General features: G+C 36.3%; 1 protein-coding gene across 11 annotated transcripts in view; it reads left to right on the top strand.

Moving 5' to 3' along the window:
• The window catches only part of NAV3 (neuron navigator 3), a 399,897-nt gene that overhangs the window by 353,254 nt on the left and 25,889 nt on the right, over window positions 1-20,754 (top strand). For all 11 annotated transcript variants that reach the window (XM_027655698.1, XM_027655672.1, XM_027655690.1 and 8 more), the window contains 6 exons: window positions 1,135-1,187; window positions 5,622-5,645; window positions 7,964-8,041; window positions 16,310-16,393; window positions 18,032-18,143; window positions 19,449-19,570. In XM_027655698.1, the coding sequence (XP_027511499.1) occupies window positions 1,135-1,187; window positions 5,622-5,645; window positions 7,964-8,041; window positions 16,310-16,393; window positions 18,032-18,143; window positions 19,449-19,570 (473 nt within the window). The remainder of the gene's footprint in view (window positions 1-1,134; window positions 1,188-5,621; window positions 5,646-7,963; window positions 8,042-16,309; window positions 16,394-18,031; window positions 18,144-19,448; window positions 19,571-20,754) is intronic.

The raw sequence follows: 20,754 nt of genomic DNA, 5'->3' as shown, positions 1-20,754 counted from the left end.
CAGCCTGAGTAAATGAAAGTCAATGCAGTGATAATAAACAGATTTCAGCAGTTTACAGTCATTAGAGATTGACATGAAATGATGCTGTTGGAAGGTCAAATGTATTTTAAGATAGGAGCTCTGAGGAAGGATAAAGTGAAAGAAGTGAGGTAATGCATGGAGCCACTGTGTATAAATCCGAAATGAGAGTTTAGCTGACAGATTAAAACCAGAGGCTGAAAACCAAACATATATTGGCAGCCACAGAATTCAGTGGTCAGTGTACTGCATTTCTATAAATATTTGCCTAATTACAAAACTACATTTAAAGTCCATTTGGCTAATCCAAATATTCTTGTGTTGGTTTTTGGCATACAGATGCCAAGTAACTATTAAAGCAAAATAATTTATTTACTAAACCTTGACAGATTATAAATACCAGAAGAACTTGTGAAACAAAATTAAAAAGAGATGATGAAATAAATTAACTTCTTCAAAATTCTCTATGGGTGTAACCTTTCTCAAAAGAGTCATCAGAAACAGAAGGGGCAATTTTGTTTCAGTTTTAGTCTTCACTTACCATTTTCAGACTGGCTGGGTACTCCATTTTTTAAATTACAGCCCTACAACATTCCCTCAATGCTCTTGAGACTGATTCCACTGATGATTAGTGGAAATAATGGCACTATGTCTTACAGTAACCCCTTCACATGGACCACAACTACATGAGTCAGCATTGTGCTGAGCAAAGCTTGGGAGCTCACACCAGGGAATGTGAACTGTTCTCCAAAGCATCATCTCTTATTAAAATAATTTGCTCAGTTTAGGACAGATGTATAAGCAGCTCAATTTCTAGTTTCTCTAAAGACTGCATTTATCAAGTGATTTCTTGTCAAAACAACAAAAGGGATGCTTGGTTTGCTGATAATAATACTGAATGTCATTGGTTCACTCTCCTTCCCTATACACAGAAAGTGTTTTATCTGTATAGGACAATCTTTCTAAATGCAGGGAAATCTATCAATAAATTTCTATACTCATAATTGCTCTTTGTAGAAAATTGGTTCTCATTTTAAAAACTTGTTTAGTTATTGAGCTACATAGGGGAAGTTTTATGCTTTTATCAATATTTCATGTTGTTTTTTTTTTAAAAAGTACATGGATCCTCATTATCACTTGTCTCCAGCACATCCTCTCTCTACTCTACGGTGAGTATTGACATTGTAAAAAAAGTTCTACCTGCCTTGGTTCTTGTTCATGACAATTTCAATACTTTGAGATTTGGAAGAATTTTAAAATTTTACCTCAATAATGTTTATTTTCAACTTTTTATTACTGCATGCTATTTTAGAAAACATTATTTTCATCTTTTTTGTTTATTACTTGTAACAGTTTAAAATCACCTAGTATACATTTTGAAAGCTAAAAAGAAGTTAATGGTCTAAGTGTCTCTTTAAGGGGGGTCCTTATGCTATTGTAGCTCATAATTTTGAGTGATTATGCTTAATTTCAGCTAGCTTTCTGATTGCACAATTTACAGAGTAATTAAATCCTAGCACTGTTTGAGGTACACTTCTTGAAAACTGCAAGATTACTTTAGGGTAAGGGAGATACAATTTGCAGTTTAAATGTCTATTGATCTTTCTTGCAAATGACAGCATTTGGATGTTATTTACAAAGAGAAAAGTAACTCTAAAAATTTTAATCTTAGTTAATTAGACTAATTAGATTTGCTTCTAGCTCCAGAAGTTGTTCTGGGTTTGATTTTTGTCTCTATTTTATTGTTTTAATATGTTTTTTTGTTATCTTATGGGGGTGTTGTACATTTTGCATAATTTATTGCTTCAGTTGTTCTACTAATGAGAAATCATCCATATGGGAGCAGTTTAACATGCTTGGACATTCCCTTGAGGACACAACTGTTGCTTTGCAACCTATTTGCTAACTACAATTACATGCTGTAGCAACCCTTTTTCAGAGGAGAACAACCCACTTAACTGCTTTCATCCCATGCATTCATGAAAAGTCTGCGTCCTCTCCATATTTCCAGGTGTCTCTTTGAGTTATGTTTAATTAGAAAAAGGTTCATACAAAGGCATATCTAAAACATCAAGAACACATGCATTAGGTTTGTCCAGGCCTTAAACTGCAAATTGCAAGTATTTCTAGTCCAGACCAGTCCTTAATTACTTGGGAGTGGGGAAGAGGAGGTAGAGGTTGGGAATGTAGAATGTGTATGCAAACTGGCTGCACATGAGGTATGATTAACATTCAGAGTAAAGCTTCTCACTTATGTGTTGGTGGTTGAAAAATATTTATTACTATTTTACTGTCTATGAGACACTATGATCAGTTTGCATGGGAAGTGGCATTCAAAATTATAATTCAAGATTTGAAACCAAATTTTAGAAGAACGTTACGAAACTGATAGATGGTAAAAATTGAATTATACAGTGACACAGGATGCTTTCAGCACCCAGTCAGTAAGTGTGAGATATCTGTACTCTGATGTTGTCTAATGTAACAAGAGTTTACTTACTTACTTCAACATTACAGAATATCTTGGAAATTTTACATAAACCCAATGATAGTAAAGAACAGTATTTTTCCTGCAAAATAAACTTTAAAGTGCTTACCTAGGTTCATCCTATGCATATTTTCTGAAATTTCTGACTGTGAATTCACATTGTAGCCTCCTTAAGTAATGGGTTATGTAGGCAAGATAAATAGAAGTTGCAGAAAAATCTGTAAAGGGTCAGAAAGGAATTGGTATGTTAAAATTACTAGGATTGAATTTAGGGATGATTTTTGAACTGAATTTCTTCTGCCTTATCCCTTTGTGAAAAAAGCTTAAACTTTGAGCAGTAAGTCAGAAGATGAAGCACAAGTGGAGTATAGAAACATGAAAGGTTGACAGTCAATATCATATCAGCTGAATGCAGGGAGCAATGGGATAGCTTCACAAGGTTATGGCACATGTAAGTTGGTTTCAGCTATTACTAGATTCAAGGAGGAGTACAAGAGATTTTTTATCTTTCATAAGCAGGCCAAAATCACTGAGCAGGAATTCTAAAGCAGCTGCCTTTTCATAAGTATCTCAATCAAACATATTTATCGGATTTCTCGAGCATTGTCTTAAGCCTTGGTGCTAGCAGTTCTCTGCAGCCTAATCAATGGAGAGTTTCAGATGAAGTACTAAATAAATATGAAGATCATTATGTATTATTACCAACGGATAGTTGAAAATCTTTAAGTTATTCTATGAAGAATGTTTCTTTGGGAATTAGATATGATATTCAGAAGAGACATTTCATGATTTACTACCATTGAAATGAGTAAGTCCAGTGACACAGAAGTTCTGCATTTTCTACTGTTTTCTGTATGTATTGGTTTTCTTCTTTACTTGCATTTGGATTTTCAGAACTTGCATAGACTGGAAATCTAGCTTGTAGAGATATGCATGTACAGAGACAGCCATTTTGTTTCACTCAAAAATATGCCATGTAAGCAGACTTAGTAGACTGATTCAGTTTTGGCAGTGAATGCATCTAGTGCTCTGAGAAACTGAACAAATTATGATTGGTTGTCTCCAGTTTTAATCTCCTTCTCTGTAGGGGAGACACTTAAATTTTCACATATTTAGTTGACTCACTAGGCTTCATTGATTGTGCTAAGCCAAGCTCAAAGGAGATGTGTGAGGACATGTCATTTGTATGTTAATATTCTAAGATTTCAAAAATAGAAAAAATAATCTCTACAAGGATGGGGTGCATGCATAAGATGGAGGAGTAGAGGGAGAAAAATAATTATTTCCTTTTAGAGCCTTTTGAAGCAATGGCCGAGTCCTCAGTTACAATGGTGTCAGCATGAACTTAAGTAAAAACCGTTGTTAGATTTTATTTTTAACTTGATAGTATCCCCAGAATCCTCTTCTTTCTTTTTCAATTACCATTTACTGGCCACAAAAGCTGACTTGTGGTAGCCACCTCTCTGAACTCAGGAAGAAAGGCAACGCTTCCGTGTGCAGTGAGGGAGTCCTCTGGTAACAACATGGAGCATTGCCTTCATTAACAGGTTTGGCAGTCTAAGGACAACACCACATCCCCATATGGCAGTTTTAGGAAAAGGTCATCAACCTCAATTTTTTTTTCATGGTCATCCTCTATCCCTTTGTGACTTTCCACACACTGCTTGTTTGAAGTAACAATAATGGGAATAGAATTCTTTTTTTTCTCTGTAGGCAGATCTCCTTTTTGCAAACATAGATCAGAAAGTTAGTGTGTCACAGTATGAGCATCATGTCAGTTCTGGCAAATAAAACTATCATTATACTAAATCATCCTCATGTAGTGATGTATCAGGTATTATAGTACTTTCAGTCAAAAGCTGTTGCAAAGGTTAATATCATAGCATCATGGTCTGTTTAGTGACTGTTAATAGGTAAGCATGTATGGAAAGAGGCATTTTTCAGAAGTCTTCTCCCCTTGCACCAGAGAGAGCAATAAAACTTTTCTATAATAAATCATTAAAATTTTAATAGCAAAAAATATATGCCTAATACAGGCCTAAAATCAGCTATATTAATTTGTAATACCACAGACTGCCCAATGTTAGAGAATCTTCTTCAGAAACATTACCATGGGTTTTCTCAGTGTTTGTAGTGTTATTTATGGATAATTCTTCTAGCTACATTTTCATTTTACTGTTTACTTCTCTTCCAGAACATGCTAGACTGCTACTCTGAACTTGGGCCACCTCAGACTATGGGGTGGATCGATTTCCAGTACATTGACTGATTCTTATTTTATGTTGTGAAAGGGTTCCTTTCTCAAGGCACTCCATTCCTTTCCATTAGAATCCCACTAAAGCAAGGTTTCTCTGTCCACCAAATGTCACCTAAATAGGACAAATCCCATGCTTAGAAAGTGAATGACTTTCAAAGGTTTGCCTTGCAATAGTTTAGTTTCTTGCCTTGTTGAAAGAAAAGGCTGCTGAGTAAATAGCTTCATTATATGACACAATACCTTACAATATGGAAAATATCTAAAATTGTTAAATGATATTAGCAAGTTTAAGTTAAAACTTTAACATGTCTTGATAGCTCTTAATATTTTGGTCAGTATTTTGTATGGAAGAAATTACTTTAAACTGCAAGTACCTCTCACCTTCCCCCATGTATGTTTTACAGGTGCACTGACAACTTTTCTTAGCAGGGATTAGTTATTATTGTATCAGGAATATTGCTTGGCATGCAGTAAAACAAATATAATTCTAGGAGGCCTAGTAATCATTGCAGTGTAAAAGTTTGCTTCTATCAGACTAAGGTCCATGCAGTGACAGCATAGTACATTTTCTTTTGTCTCTTAGAAATATAGCTGCAATTTCTGCAGTTCTGGTCCTATTCTCCCTTTATCCACTGTTTCATGTTGTTAGTATGCTGACATACTCTTTGGGGTTTCAACTGGAGCCTTGCCAAGTAAGTTGAAAGGAATTCCATTTATTGTTTTTACTGGATACCTTCCTTAAATGTAATGGATTCATGAAGCTATTCATTTCACTTCAGTGTAGCTGGTTCTTATTTTCTATTACCCTGATTATGTTGCACACTGATTCTAAGCCATTTCTTCTTTGTTTTCTTCCAGGCAGAAGAAAAAGCACATTCAGAGGTAAGAACTTTTCTTCATTTTTATATTTATGCCTAGCATTATATTTTTTTATAGTTAATTGTTTACTTGCTGTGGCTAAACTGCCTAGTCACTGGGAAAAATACACTCTGTGTCTTTGCATCCCCTTTAAGAAGTATAAGTAAAAGCCTGGTGCAGATTTTAGTGTACTAGAAGGCGTTCTCTTAACATTGTGCTGAAGAAAGCCTCCTGGCTGCCATTCTGAAAAGATGAAAATCAATGAGAATTGGGCATCGAGTTGAGGAGTTGTGATAGGTCAGATTTCAGACTTAATACCACTCTGTGCTGGATCTTAAGGACTGTGCAATTCAAGGTAATGTGCTGCCTTTCGGGAGAAAAATACTTCAAATGATTGCTTTGAACTTCTCTCCCGTACATTTTGCATTATATTAAATTTCTGAAAGTGACCACTTTGATGGATTTCAGAGCAATGCAGATTGATTTCAAATATAAATCAAATTTGACATGGAAAACAGCTTCTTTCTCCTCACAGTGTATAAGAATGGGTGACAAGCCTGAGTCAGCAGCTGGATACAATTACAGCCTTTCTCAAAATGAAGTCCTGGTTGTATTAAAAGGGCACCAAGGAGTAGCAGCAATAAAATACAGCACCAAGGGGTGCACTTCCACTTCACAGAGCTACATGCCTTCCAACTCATGCATTTTTGCTGCTCCTATTTTTACTGTTCCAGATATTTCAAGATACTTTGAGGAAGCTGAACAAATAAACATATTCTTCCTCCCTGGTGTAGTATATTTCAATATAATTTCTACCTGAATTATCTAAGGTCACTTCCTTTAAAATTAAAACAAAGAAGCTAAAGAGGCATGCCATAGCTCAGTAGCATAAATTACAATTTCTTATTTTATTGCCCTCTATATACACCTGTATACAGAGGTGAAACAACATTTCTTTCTTGTGTGTTTCAACATGATGTTTTTTTAGTATCTGAGTCTTCTTGTGGTGCTCTTACAGGAGATATTGAACAACATTTCATGAGACCTACCTCTGTGTAGCTACAGGAATATGATGAAAGTGTAGCTTAAGCAGGAACATCAAATAATTGCACCTGAAAACCGAAAACTTGGAAAAAGAAAAGAGTCAGCCCAGGATGGAGAACAGCTCAATAATCTGTCTCCTTTGCTCTGAGCCAGTGTAAATGACCTAGCTATTTTTGTGTTGTGGAAGTACACAATATAAGCTTTAATTCCTAAAGCTTGTGCAATATTCCTTGTTGATTTTCATGGGAGTCATAAAACTAAAGCACTGCAATAGTCTTTAGTAGTGGCTTTTATATGTTCCCTTTCCTAGACTAGCTTCGCACATTTTGCTTCTTTAGTCTGGAATAATTTCTTTTATGTCTGAATACGAAAGGGTTTTCAGAGTGAATCCCATGCTGTGCTTAAGTTCAGTACAATGCCCAGAAGTCCCAGTAACATCTCAAATAGGGTTAAAAGAGCTTAAAATGGTATGCAAGCTTCATGCTAGATATCTATCCCAGCTGCAATGTAAACAGGATGTAATGTAAATCTCTTAAGGATTCTGTTTGTCATTAAAGGACACAGGAATCTTGAACTAAGTTTATTTTCATGTCAACAAACACATTTAAAGTGACATTTATTTTTGTAAGTTGTCAAGCAAGTTTTTGAATACTGTATAAGCTTTAAAGAGGCCGCATGTTTGAATTGCAGGGACTGTAGGAAGCATTGTGTTAAAGAAAAATAATACTACTTTACCTCACCTAATTTTAGACATCCACGAAGCAAAAATCTGTGTCTGAGGTAGCCATCAAAGCTTTCTTCATGCCAGGCAGTGGGGTAGTACTTTTTGTCACTTTATCTTAGTCTAATGTAGACATTTAACATATGTTGGTTGCATCATGTCTACAGTCAGGCACAGTGAACCTCACCCAAATGCATTCATGTTTCAAAATCTCAAGCCACATCCAGGGCTGCTCTCCTTGATTGCACAAAAGGTATGTTTGGAACTTATGGGATTGGGTAAAAAAGCATGACATGTCACTTGCAAACAGAGGACTGTACATGTGAGGTAATTAAGCATTTGCCCATATGTGCTCCCTTAACTGAAATCCTAGCTCATACACTGGTTAACTACAAAAAAGTAGTTGGAGCAACACTAAGAATCAACTTTAATATTTTGTTTTTCTGGATATTTTGGAGACTAAAATGAGAAACTAAGGTGCTGTAAACTTATTTGTGATCTCTTAAGAAAACATACCAAAATAACCACAACAAAAGGAAATTGCTGAAATACTGACAGCAGTCTGTTGTTTTTCTAGCAAATTCAGAAACTGCGGAGAGAGCTGGTTGCATCACAAGAGAAAGTTGCTACACTTACTTCTCAACTTTCAGCAAATGTGAGTAGTTTTGCTTGTGATCATAAACAGTATCAAAGAACCCAGTATCAGACTGGCTAATAGCTGTTACTCAACATATAGTCTGCGAGACTCTTACTATCTGTTTATTTTGGTGTTTTTCAAATTAATTACTTCATGAAATGTTTATGTTGCCCCAGCTTCCAGGAGAAGAAATCCGTTTCTAAAAGAAGCAGAAAGTGGCAGTGGAAATGGAAAGGAGACATTCCACACTTTGGGTGTGACAACAGTCCTTTCCTATTAAGTTTCACTCTTTTCTCAGAATCAACTACAAAAAAGGGCCAAAAGTAAGGAGACACAACCAAGGAAGGGGCATGATTTGCATATTCTGATAAAATTCATTAGAGTTCCATTTCACAAAGATAAAGTCCGCGAAATGCAGACAGGTGTGAAGGGAAGCACAGTATACAAGTGTATCTAGAATTCACATGCTGCAAATATATGACTAATAAAAACTGGGCTATTTCACAGAGATATTCCTTGGTGTTCCTTCCAATTACCGTATACTGGTAATATGAGTTATTGAACACGTTATCTGAAAATAACACCCCACATGGAATGAGAGCTACAATTCTGTCTGGTTACTGTAGTTTCAGGTGAAGTTACTGGATAGTTACTGAACAATCTGTCGTATTGATTTTTAAATGCAAATCAGGATATAATTATAGTTACTGCTGCCAAGGAAAGCTGAGATGCAGTTGCAAGAGACCATCATTTTGCAGTTCAAGAAAGCAGTTTCCTGATGTGTTGGGCAATCCATAGAGTGCATTTCTTTGAAATGTTGGTGTCCTGAGTGTTTAGACCTATGAATACTACCATAATTTTAAAGAAATTATTTCACTTGATGAAGTAGCACTGTGTTCATATTGTGAGAAAATAATCTCCAGCTTTGTGGAAGCTGCTTGTGTTAAGACTGCCACACATGAAAATCTGAAAGAGCTATGCTTAGCACTTCTTTCTCTGTTCAGGTGGCTGCAGAACATCTGTGGGTATTTGTACATCTGTAGCAGTGTACATTGCCAGACTCTTCTGAGTACTGAGAATGAACTAGTGAAGCAGATTATATGGGACATTGTGATGTTTGTGAATTCAAAATCTGGATTTTGAGTTGGTTTATTCATTTGAGAATGTATAGCTAGAATAGCCAGCATATCTAATGGGTACAGGGTTCCTTAATTCATATATTTTAGACATTGACTTTCATCTTTGCCAGGTTGGGCAGTTCTTCATTCACGGGTCCTGAGAGCAACAAACCAAAACCAACACTGAGAGGTCAGAAGAGCTAAGACAGTCAGTATGCCTCAGGTGGCTGTGTTTACTAATGAGGCTGTTGCTCTCTGCGGGGCGCTTTTCTTTCCACCAAGAATGCAGGGGTGCAGCAGCTCCGCATGGAAGTGAGGAGGACAGGAAGGTGGGCTGGGCTTGTGACACTGCACAGTCACAGACTTTCCCATCTCCACTCTGAGTTCCCTGGTGTTACCCAGAGGAATCATAGAATCACGCGGGTTGGAAAAGACCTCTGAGATCATCGAGTCCAAGCCTTGATCCAACACCACCGTAGTTGCTAGACCATGGCACTAAGTGCCACATCCAGTCTCATCTTAAGAACCTCCAGAGACAGTTGTAGTGGGTTTCTGTGGCTGGATTTTGGTAGCGGGGGGCGGCTTCTGTTAGAAGCTGCTAGAAGCTTCCCCTGTCCGGTGGAGCCAATGCCAACCAGCTCCAGGATGGACTTTCTGCCACTGGCCAAGGCTGAGCCAATTAGGAGTGACAGTAACACCTTTGTGACAACATATTTAAGAAAAAGAAGATTGTTGGGCAGAAGAAATTCCAACCAGGGAAGAGCAGAGCGAGAACGTGGGAATAACAGTATAGACACCAAGGTCAGTGCAGAAGGAGGGGCAGGAGGTGCTCCAGGACCGTGGTGCAGACCATGGTGGAGCAGCTGTGCCCCTGCAGCTCATGGAGCACCATCGGTGTGCAGAGACCCACCTGCAGCCCACAGAGGAACCCACACTGGAGCAGGTGGATGCATGAAAGAAGCTGTGACCCCATGGGAGGCTCAGGATGGATCAGGGTCCTGCCAGAGACCTGCAGCCCGTGGAGAGGGAAGCCCACACTGGAGCAGGTTTTTCCTGGGTAGGACTTGTGGCACCTGTGGGGGATCCACATCGGTACAGCTCATTCATGAAGGACTGTACCCCATGGAGGACTGACCCATGGAACAGCAGTTTGGTAAGAACTGCTGCCTGAGGGATGGACTCACGTTGGAGAGGTCCATCAAGGACTGTCTCCTGTGGGAGCGACCCCACGGGAGCAGGGGAAGGACTCCTCTCCCTGAGCAGTGACAGAAACAACAACTGACCACAACCCCCATTCCCTGTCCGCCTGCACCACTGTGGGGGAGGAGGGAGAACATGGAAGGAAGGAGGGGTGGGGGGAAGGTGTTTTCAAGACTGTTTTATTTCTCACTCTTTGGCTCTTATCCTGTTAGTAATAAATATAAGTACTATCCCCACTTTGACTCTTCTTTTGCCCGTGAAGGTAATCAGTCACTGACCTCTCCCAGCTCTTATCTTGACTCATGAATTCTTAGCTGTTTTTTTTCTCTCTCCTCTGTCCAGTTGCAGAGGGAGAGTGAGAGAGCAGCTTCAGTGGGTACCTGATATCTGGCCAGGGTCAACCCACTACAACGGTGAATCCACCACCTCCCTGGGCAGCCCATTCCAATGTCTGATTACTCTCCCTGTAAAAAATTTCTTCCAATATCCAACCTAAACCTCCCTTGGCAGAGCTTAAGACTGTACCATCTTGTCCTACTGCTGGTTGCCTGCGAGAAGAGGCCAACCCCCATCTGGCTACAACCTCCTTTCAGGTAGTTGTAGAGAGTGATGAGGAGTTACCTTGATTCCAGCAAGCCCCTGATCTAGTGAAAGACATGTCTGCCTACAGCCAGGGGTTGGACTAAATGATCATTAAAAGTCCCTCTCAATCTAAACCATTCCATGAGTCTGAGCAGAGGTGTTACATGAGTAAAATTAAATTGTTTTCCTGTGGTGGGCTTGTGTTCAATGTCTGTTCCAGGTGATAATTCAGGCTCTTGGTACCATTTCTCACTTTACTCTGCAGACAGTAAAGCAGTTTGTCCATTAACTGTAATTACAGAATTGATATTTAAATGCCAGTAATTGTATACTTTTCATAAAAAAACTATGAGAGTAATTAACAAATATTGATTTAATTTGACAAACATTAAAAACCCAGATGGGTCTCTAATTTTCATGAACTTGTACTGCCTTAGAAATGCTTTACTCGCATGTATTCATTTATTATTTATTGTCTGGTCTGAGACATACTTCACCAGTCCCTGCATTTTTAGGGAGAAATAGTCCTAATGACAAAATCTGGAATTTATTCTCAGAGAAGAAATCAAATCAATAAATTGATAATAGTACTAAGGCTCTCTTTTTGAGTCACATTTGCACATTGGTGGGCTAAAACCTCAACATTAAGTTTAATGCAGAAAAGTTGGATCACTACCTGTCTTCTCTGTAGATACATCCATCACTGGCAGGTAGAGTACTGTATGAACAGAGTATCTTCTGTGATGCCTTTGCTAACCAGAAAAACACACTGTCCCTTCTGATGCTTTTGCTATAATTGCATTCATCTTAGCATTAGTCCTGAATTCCTCCTAGTTTCCATACCTCTCCAAAAATAGGCAGTGCTTTTTTCCTTGCTGTCGTCTGGAGAAGGAAACTATTAAGAGCCAGAAATCTTGTTCCCTCACAATTCATTTCGAGTGTGAATTTGTTGTTACCATTTCCCTTTGTAGAACTGAGCAAAAGTATTGTACAAGAGTGAAAAAAAAGAGCATCTTAACTATCTTATTTCAACACTATTTGTGCCTTTCTTTGCTTCTCCTGGAAGACTGTTGGTAACATTAGTACATATGTCATTAAAAGACCGACAGATTGAAATTTTACCTATTTCATCAAGCCTTTGTTTAATATATTATTTTATACTAAAGTCTGTCATTTGGAAGTTACAGCATTTCTCAGGCATTTTTGGAAGGTCTGCCAGAATTTTTCTTATTTGGTTTCATTTATTGTTCAGGTTTTGTTGGCCAGACTCAAGTGCGATGCTTGTTTTCAGCAATTTATTTCATTTGATTAACCCCGAAGTGTTTTGCCTGCATATGATTAAATTCAAACAGGACCCAGCTGTTGTTTGGATGCTTAATTTACAGATTTTTTCTGAGATTCTGACTTTATCCCTGGTGCCTGTCTCAATGTGGCTGAAGGGTAAATCTCCATACTAATTAAGGAAGGGCCTGTTTTCAGAGCAGAAAGCGTCCAACCAGCAGACTTCCTACATGACTGACAAGGGCTCAAATTCCAGCGAGCAGCCTGAGCCAGCCTGTTCAGAGGGACTTTGATCAGTGCTTTGTACTGTGTAAAGCTGAAGGCTGCATGCTTACAAACTGTAGTAGAACCAGGATGCCGGTAGAAAGTGGAAGGGATTCACTGGCTAATACTCTTGTTTGGCCAGCTCTGAACCACTATCCTACAGCCAACCAACAAGATAATAGCAGGCAGCAAACAGAAAAGGTTACCAGATGTACAGTTGCTGCTTGCAATCAGCTCGATCCCTTCTGGCCTTTCACACTTCCTTTCATTCAACCATGTCAGGTGGGAGGAACTTTATTTATTTGCTTTTGTTTTATAAATCTGAACACTCCAGGTCAAATCATAAAGTGTGTCAGAAGATAGATGTTTCATATGCCAATGTCACATTCACGATAGGCTGTAAACCTAAGAGCTGAGGTGTTTGGGGTTTGCCTGGCTAGGATCATTTACTAAGAAGGAAATGTCTAAAATCAAATCTGTCATCTTAGCACTGAAGTCATTCCCTGTGCATACATCACTTTGACTATTTCTAATGGGAATTTCACATGTTAATAGAAGTCAAAATTAAGTCATACGTGTACATCATGCATCATCTATGTATCTAATATGTATATCATGTTAGTGATGGATATATTTTGCTGAAGGCATACTTCCAGTAATACCCACTTACTTAATTCTGCTTCCAGGATATTTATTTCCAAGTGCAAATACTACATTGAATTTTGAAGACATATTTTTATTTTAGAATGAGCATTATTTAAAGTACATTCAGTATTCAGGCTACTTTTTGAGGTATTCCAGTGATGTATGTGCTCCATGAATGAAACTACTGAACCTAACACAGAGATTTCTAAGGTGTGAGAGACTGACTGTAACTTTATATATATATATATATATATATATATAAATTCCTAAATATTTTTATGAGAATACAAGAATAGAACTTTTTAGATAAATTAAATAATCCCCAGAAACTGAAGATTAGCAATGCAATGAAAATAAATGACCATATTTGTAAGTGTAAGATAGGTTTCTAGTTAGAATTTTTAATTTCTGGTGAGTATTATTAAAGACACAGGTACTTCCTTCTATTTGCTTTAATTGTTTTCTGAATTATTTTGCATTCAGATGTTTAAATGCAAAGCCTGACCTCGAATAGGGATATATACATATACATATGTTTTATGCATGCTTCAATACACATATAAATATAATGATAATCTAGTCTTTTTCATACTAACTTTTCTTATTTTGTTGTGTAGTATTTCTTTGGGGGAAAATTAATACTTTGTGTTTCATAGAATAGTATTCTGTTGTAATAAACATTTAAAGTAATGAACAATGTAATGAAAGTTTCTTTCTTGAATAGTCTTTGGTTGATGGGACTTTGAATTATGTTTCTTTATTATAAGCAAATAAGGACCTGATAGTCTTTTTCTCAAATGAGTTTGGAGGAATCCATCATCCTGATCCAATTACATTTATGATGCAAAAAATTCACTATGATACTTAAGGTAATATACTCTGTCACAGTCTGAATTTTAGTAAGAACCCATAGTCATGACATGGCTGTCTTTCTCTAAAGGCTGTCAGAATAACTTAGCAGTTTTAGTGACCTTTGATGGCATTTTTAATGATGCTTTTTAGTACTTAATTTTTCCTATAAGTTCCTTGGGATTTATTCATGCACAATATTGGATGAAGTTGTAGCTGTGAAATAGGAAAATACTTTGCACAAATATGCATAGTTTGGTACCAAAGAACACTGGTTATTACAGTCTAATTGTGAGAAATGGACAAAAACAATGCATAATTAAACAAATTATTTTGGTCCCACTGTAATTCTCATGGTAAAGCAAAACCGTGGGCCGTCAGCCAAGATATAGATTTTCTTATGAAGCAGGGAACAGTGAGCTCCAGTAGTTTCCTGTTAAACACATGTAATGAAGAGATATTTGGCTCTTATTCTTTAGTAGTTCATCTACTTTGTCTCTAAATGTGTTCTGGATCAGTGGTCATCATCTTTGGAAATAAACCACCATAGATTAGTCTAGATATTTTTTATATGCAGCTAATTATTAAAGTGAAAAGGAAGTTTAGAAACTAGTTACTTTTATCTTCTCAGAGGAATGGAATAGTAAAATCAGTCAAAGGATGTAGTATTGATCAATGGTTTCAGAGGCGCATTTGATGCATATTCCAGGTTCATTTTATCTAAAATTGTAACTTCAAGAATATAGCCTAAGTTATAGACGTTAAAATACACAATTTACTAATTAATCCTTAAGAAATTGCATATGAATCTAGTCTCATGTTTATACAAAGTTAATCCTTTACCAAAAGAATTATCCCTAAGGCATCACTGCAGATGCAGAAAGCAAGTGGATTGACCACTATAACTATAAGTAACTAAATACATAATTTACAAATAATATAGTTTACAAGGAGGAAACTTTGCATAAATTTAATAGAATAAAATTAGGAACTTTCAAGATACTAAAATGTTTATAGCACTCTAAAATTGTTTACAAAACATAAAAGCCACTTATCAGTTAATAGCTCTGAAGGGGAGAAGCAGAAGTAGGCCACTATTATATATATGTTAGTCTTTTTTTTCTATTTGAGGGATAATATACAGAGCAAGGTAGCAAGAAGCTCTTTCCTTTCTCCTCAAATGCAGAACAAAATAATTTTTGGACCATATCTTTTCCTGATTATACCTCAGATTCAGTACAACTACGTACACTCAAACAATTTAAACTATGTTTGTAAAAGCACGCAAATCTGCAACTGAAAAATTTGCCAGGCACTGTGTATGAGGAAGCTCAGTTAATCCATTTCTGCATATAAATATATTAGGTTTGAGTTATATTTCCAAATGCCAAGTTTGAAAACTTTGCCTGTTACCACTTTTGAGATGGCAAAGAGAAAATAAGTATTTCTTTCTGCTTTTAATATTTGATGTTGTGAGACAAATGAATGGAATTTCATGGAATTTCATGAAAATTAAATCTTTACTTTCCCTTGGCAGTACAAGCTGGCTTAGGTTGTTGGTTTCTTTATGACCACTTGCCCTTCTTTGCCTACAAAGCTTGATGTCAGTTAGAAACAATGAAGTTGATGTATTCTTTGTATAAATTTTGCTTGTATCAAGTGTAGGATGTTTGAAACAAAAAAAAGCAGCTTTAATTTTTTTAAATCTTTTGATCTGTTTCAACTTTATTGCTTTTCTTATTGAGAAGTAGAACATCCAGTTTTCAGGATTGTCTTTCATATATACACTTGCACACATAATAAATGTTACATTTGTTTTATGTAAGTTTTTCATTACTTTTGTATACACAACACACAGAGATTATAATCAATATAAGATTAATAGACTAAGCAATGACCTTTTATAAAACTAACTGTGATATTTTTTGTTTGAGACTCAGGATTTCTCTGGAGAGTTTTATTTGTGAAGGTAAAATTTACCTTTCAAGATAAAGTACTTGAATTCCCATTATGAAATGTCCAGTAATTGAAAATAATTGCTCCTCGACTTCTATTTGGGAGCAGACTCCTTTTGGCCAATATATCAGTAAACTCAAAGCAGGGCATTAAATCCATAATTCTGTTCCAGGCAGAGATACCTGAGTTAGTCTCATTGGGGGCTAAAGAAGCCTGAGGAGCACTGGGCTCACTTGGCTGATTCATCTCTTCAAGTTAGCTCAATCTGAGTTTAAAACTAATATAAAAGAGATGGAGAAGATGTGCTTGGAGGAAAAACATATTTTTAAAAATCAAATAGATCTGGGAAAATTGTCCTACTGTCATGACAAATGCTGTTTTTCTTTCACAGGCTCATCTAGTAGCAGCTTTCGAAAAAAGCTTGGGAAATATGACAGGCCGATTGCAAAGTCTAACAATGACAGCTGAACAAAAGGTAAGTTTACCAAAGCAGATGCTTTAATGTGGAAAATAGTCAGCAAATTATATTAGAGTTTTGTTTAAAAAACACTAAAAGGAAACAGGGACATCTGTGACAATAATGCAGACACATTTTTCTTTAATAGTTGTTACAGTCTAATCTTCATAAAAGTCCAGGAGAATTAAACTGTGCAGCATTAGGTTTACACAGACAATGCCATAGAATAGTTTGAAGATAAAATCTTTCATTTCCAGGTTTTAATTAAAACATATGCAACTCTAGGTTTACTCTGTACTGAAAGATCCCGTAACAAAGACTGATCATAAGCTGCTGAAGTGCTTCTTTCTAGCCTGCCAACATTGTCAGAATGATAGAATTACAGGAAGAAAAGAACTTTTAAGTAGAGAAAAATAACTCCATTCAGGGAGTTAATGCAGGTTAGGCATCCTATTCATGAGTAAACAATTTTGGGTTTAGCTGTGTTTTGTCTAATGGGGGGAAAAATCTAAACCTGATAGGGAGTAAATTTAATGTACACCTTTGTACCATGCTCAGGATTAAGAGACTGCTTAGTACTTTCCAGGATTGCGTCTTTCTACCCTTATTCATTTTGAAAAATATCCTATAAACAAAAAGCCCTCACTGAGCCAAACTGTGAAAGAAACTGTTTATCAGTGAGCTGTTAGTCACCACTGGAGTCAGTGTAACTGTCTACAAAAATAACGTTTCACAGTCTGCTTGAGCACCAACAGATGAAATGTGGTGAGACACATTATGAACTGGATGGCAAATATTTGTATTGCTTGCTTTTTTCTCATCACAAGGAAAAAAAAAGAATCAAAAAACCAACACCACCAAAACTCAATGGAAACTTCTTAGAACCAAAGCTTTTGACTGTTTTACAATCTCCCTAAGAGGGTTTTCTTTCCAGAAGAGGTTAAGTAGTGACATTGAAATTGATCATTTCCAAATTTCTTTCCCAAAAGATTTAGAACATGTTCTTTTCCTTCATTTCTTTTCTGTGCTGTTGAGTTTAAATTCCTTTAACCCTCATTATATAAGTACAGGCTGGACAGACATGGAAGTAATAAAAGCAGTAATAAAAGTTATTGTTTAATAAAAATCAACCGTGCATTCTAATACAGAACTTCCTGCACTCAAATGGAGTAATTTTGCTTCAACTCACAGGACAGTTGCTATTAAACAGGGGCTTTTAAATTGAATTAGTATTAAACAAGTTAAATCTTTTGAAAAATATACAGATTCAGGTTGAGATTCACCCATTAAACAGTAGTCTTATATACTAAAGGATGTTATTCAAATGGTTTTATTGTCTTTTGTAGTTATACTGTTGGATTTCTCTTAATTTTATATTGAATACTCAGTTGAGACCTTTTTAGATTAGTCTCTAGTAAAAATGTGTTCTTCTTAAAAATAGCATGATTGCTTTATATAGAATAAATGAAAAAGAATACGTTAGTTGACTTTGATGTCTTTGGAGAAAAAGTATACATTCTATTTAGTTGTTGCCCTTATGTTCACCCAAGCAGTCCTATGAACTTTAGTTCAACCACACTTGTAATTTTTTTTTTAAACTTAGACAAACATTTTTCTTTTGATATATATTTTGAGCTCTCTTTGCTCTCCCCACAGGAGTCTGAACTTATAGAGCTGAGGGAAACCATTGAAATGCTGAAAGCCCAGAATTCTGCTGCACAAGCTGCTATTCAAGGAGCCTTGAATGGTCCTGATCATACTCACAAAGGTATGGTTTTCTCACTGTTAAAATAAATAAAGAGTTTCTTCTCAGGTGAAAAAAAAAAAAGTTAAGTCACTATTTTTTCTGTCGTCTGGGGACTCTGTTGCAAGGGCAAGCACATTCTGCAGTGAATGGTAGGCATACTTGTGGTATTTCCAGAGCTGGAACCTTGCAGAAGCTTTCTGTCTGCCAGAGTTCCTGGAGCTTTATCTTCTTAGAACTGGATGGCAAGGATTGCTGGATGTCAAGAGTTAACCGTATTGCTGCAGTTGTGTACTGAAATACACTCAAGACACTAGTGAAGTCTTATGGTGTAACACGTTTATAGCTTGGAAATCCAATCAAACTTGTAGCTTTGTAAACTGGTGATCTCATTGTTAAGAGATGGACTGAAAACAGCTCAACTCCTTTACAAAGTGCTGAATCAGTGCAGGAAAGCAGGCATTTTAAATTCCAGATGTTGAATTAATTTGTCATTGCAGTTAGGCAGCTATCACATGATAAATATATACTTCAGAAGTGCCTGTTGTTAAGCAACAGCAAAGGAATTACTTGAAGAAGAAAAATAATCACAGTATTCATTTTTTAAAGTGTCACTGATCTTTCTTTAGAGAGTTCATTATTTAGATGTTTGCCTTAAGGTCATTTCACTGCATGACTTGAGTATAGCAAAGCTAACTTCTAGGAAGTAGAAAATAATCTAAAAAGTAATTTTACTTGATATTAGTAGGCATGTTCTGCAAGAATATTTTCCAGTGATTAAGATATAGTTATCAAAGTCTTTTAAGAAATTGAAACTCAAAAACCTCACTAACCATTTCTAATATTTTCCACTTCTTGGTTATTTTGTTTCATTCATTTTTAATGAACTCCTGCCTGTTTATTTCCATCATGGTATATTAGAAGGTAACATCTGAACACTGATTAGTGCTGCTACAAGTCAAATAGTGCCTATACTCTTCAGAAATTTAGTACATGTGACAATAATAAGTCAAGTAATCCATCTGTTACAGACACTGGTCAGCTATGAGGTTACGTGTGCATAGATTGGTGTACAGGGTCATCGCCTTCAGGGCAGTAACACCCCAGTTTGGAGAATCTCTCAAGTGTTAGACTAGTTGTACTCATCCCCATTGATCCCTATGTGGTTTCTCACAGGTAGCAATAACTTGAATCTGAGCCACTACAAGCATCAATGCCATTTATGTTCATTTAGACTCCCTTTGAGGAGGAAGATGCTACATAAATATAAAAATGATTATCATGTTGAAACAGAAACAGATGGATTTCAAAGTAATTTCTTTTCTTTAGATTTACGTATAAGGCGGCAACATTCTTCAGAAAGTGTTTCCAGTATCAACAGTGCTACAAGTCATTCAAGCATTGGCAGTGGTAATGATGCTGATTCCAAGAAAAAGAAAAAGAAAAACTGGGTAAGTACATAGCAGGCTTAAAACTATCTTTTAGCTATTATGTCATTTACTAGTGTCTGAGTAACATGACAGTACATTTCATCTACAATATTCCTTTGGGGTCAGATGGATATAAAGCAATTCATACATAACCATACTGTGACACTACCAGCAAACTAAAAATTGTTGAATATCAGCATATTACCTTGACTTTATTTGCATAAGTCAAGGTAATTAAAAACAAAACAAACAAACCCACAAAAAACAAGAACACAACAACTGCAAAGAAGCTCAAAAACTAACAACCTTAAAATAGGTGTTCTGACCAAAATCATCTCTGGACCACATTGAAACCCTGTTTGATTTTTCTTCAGTTGGAATTTGATTCAAAGGCTTGACTCAAATATGTTACGCGGCAATGGAGGGAGTTGACATCTGTAAAAATTCTCATTTAAAAGTAATACAGTGTTTTTAAAGAAATTAAGATGCTTCTCAACTGGAACATACAAATACCACATAGTGCTAAAGGTTTAATCAAACACTTAAACAATCAGAAAATACGTTTTTGTTGTTTTAAAAATATTACCTGCATAAACATTTGTTTTAAAATACTGATACGCCTTCAATCCCTTGATTTGTAATTCCACACTCTTTCATGTTTCTGCAAGGTGAACTCTAAAGGAAGTGAGGTGAATATAAACCATGGAAAAGTTGGCATGCATCTATTAAAAAAACCCTATCTTGGCATGATTGCTATTTATTTTGGCAGCAGGCTTTTATACCTTCTAAAACCAGATTATCCTGTGTATCTTCTCAGTTTGTCTCTATTCATTTTAATCTCAAAGTTTAGGCTATAGAAAGGGAGAATGTAGCCAAAACCCATTTCTTTCTTATTAGATATCATGAGCTGGAAAGCACTTGTTTCTCATTATGATCAGTGGTCACACTCCCCACTTTCCAATTATACCATGAAAATGACGTGTTTGAATACCTCATTTTTTATAAAGGAATCAGTTGGTCATTGAGTTCTATACAATTTTGATCAAAACAACTTTCTGAAAATAAAAAACAAACCCCACATTTTTCCTAAGATGAGCAACTTTTTTATTTAGGTAAAGGTATCAATGAATGGGCTACTTAAAATTCACTGCACACAAAACTGTTGTCATCTTGGCTCTTGAAATAAATGGCTCTTTGGCTATTCT

This window comes from Corapipo altera, unplaced genomic scaffold, assembly GCF_003945725.1.
Source record: "Corapipo altera isolate COAL_440 unplaced genomic scaffold, ASM394572v1 1, whole genome shotgun sequence".
In the NCBI taxonomy this organism is placed as follows: Eukaryota; Metazoa; Chordata; class Aves; order Passeriformes; family Pipridae; genus Corapipo; species Corapipo altera.
Note: the sequence above shows the minus strand (reverse complement) of the source record. Positions and strands in the feature narration are given on the sequence as shown.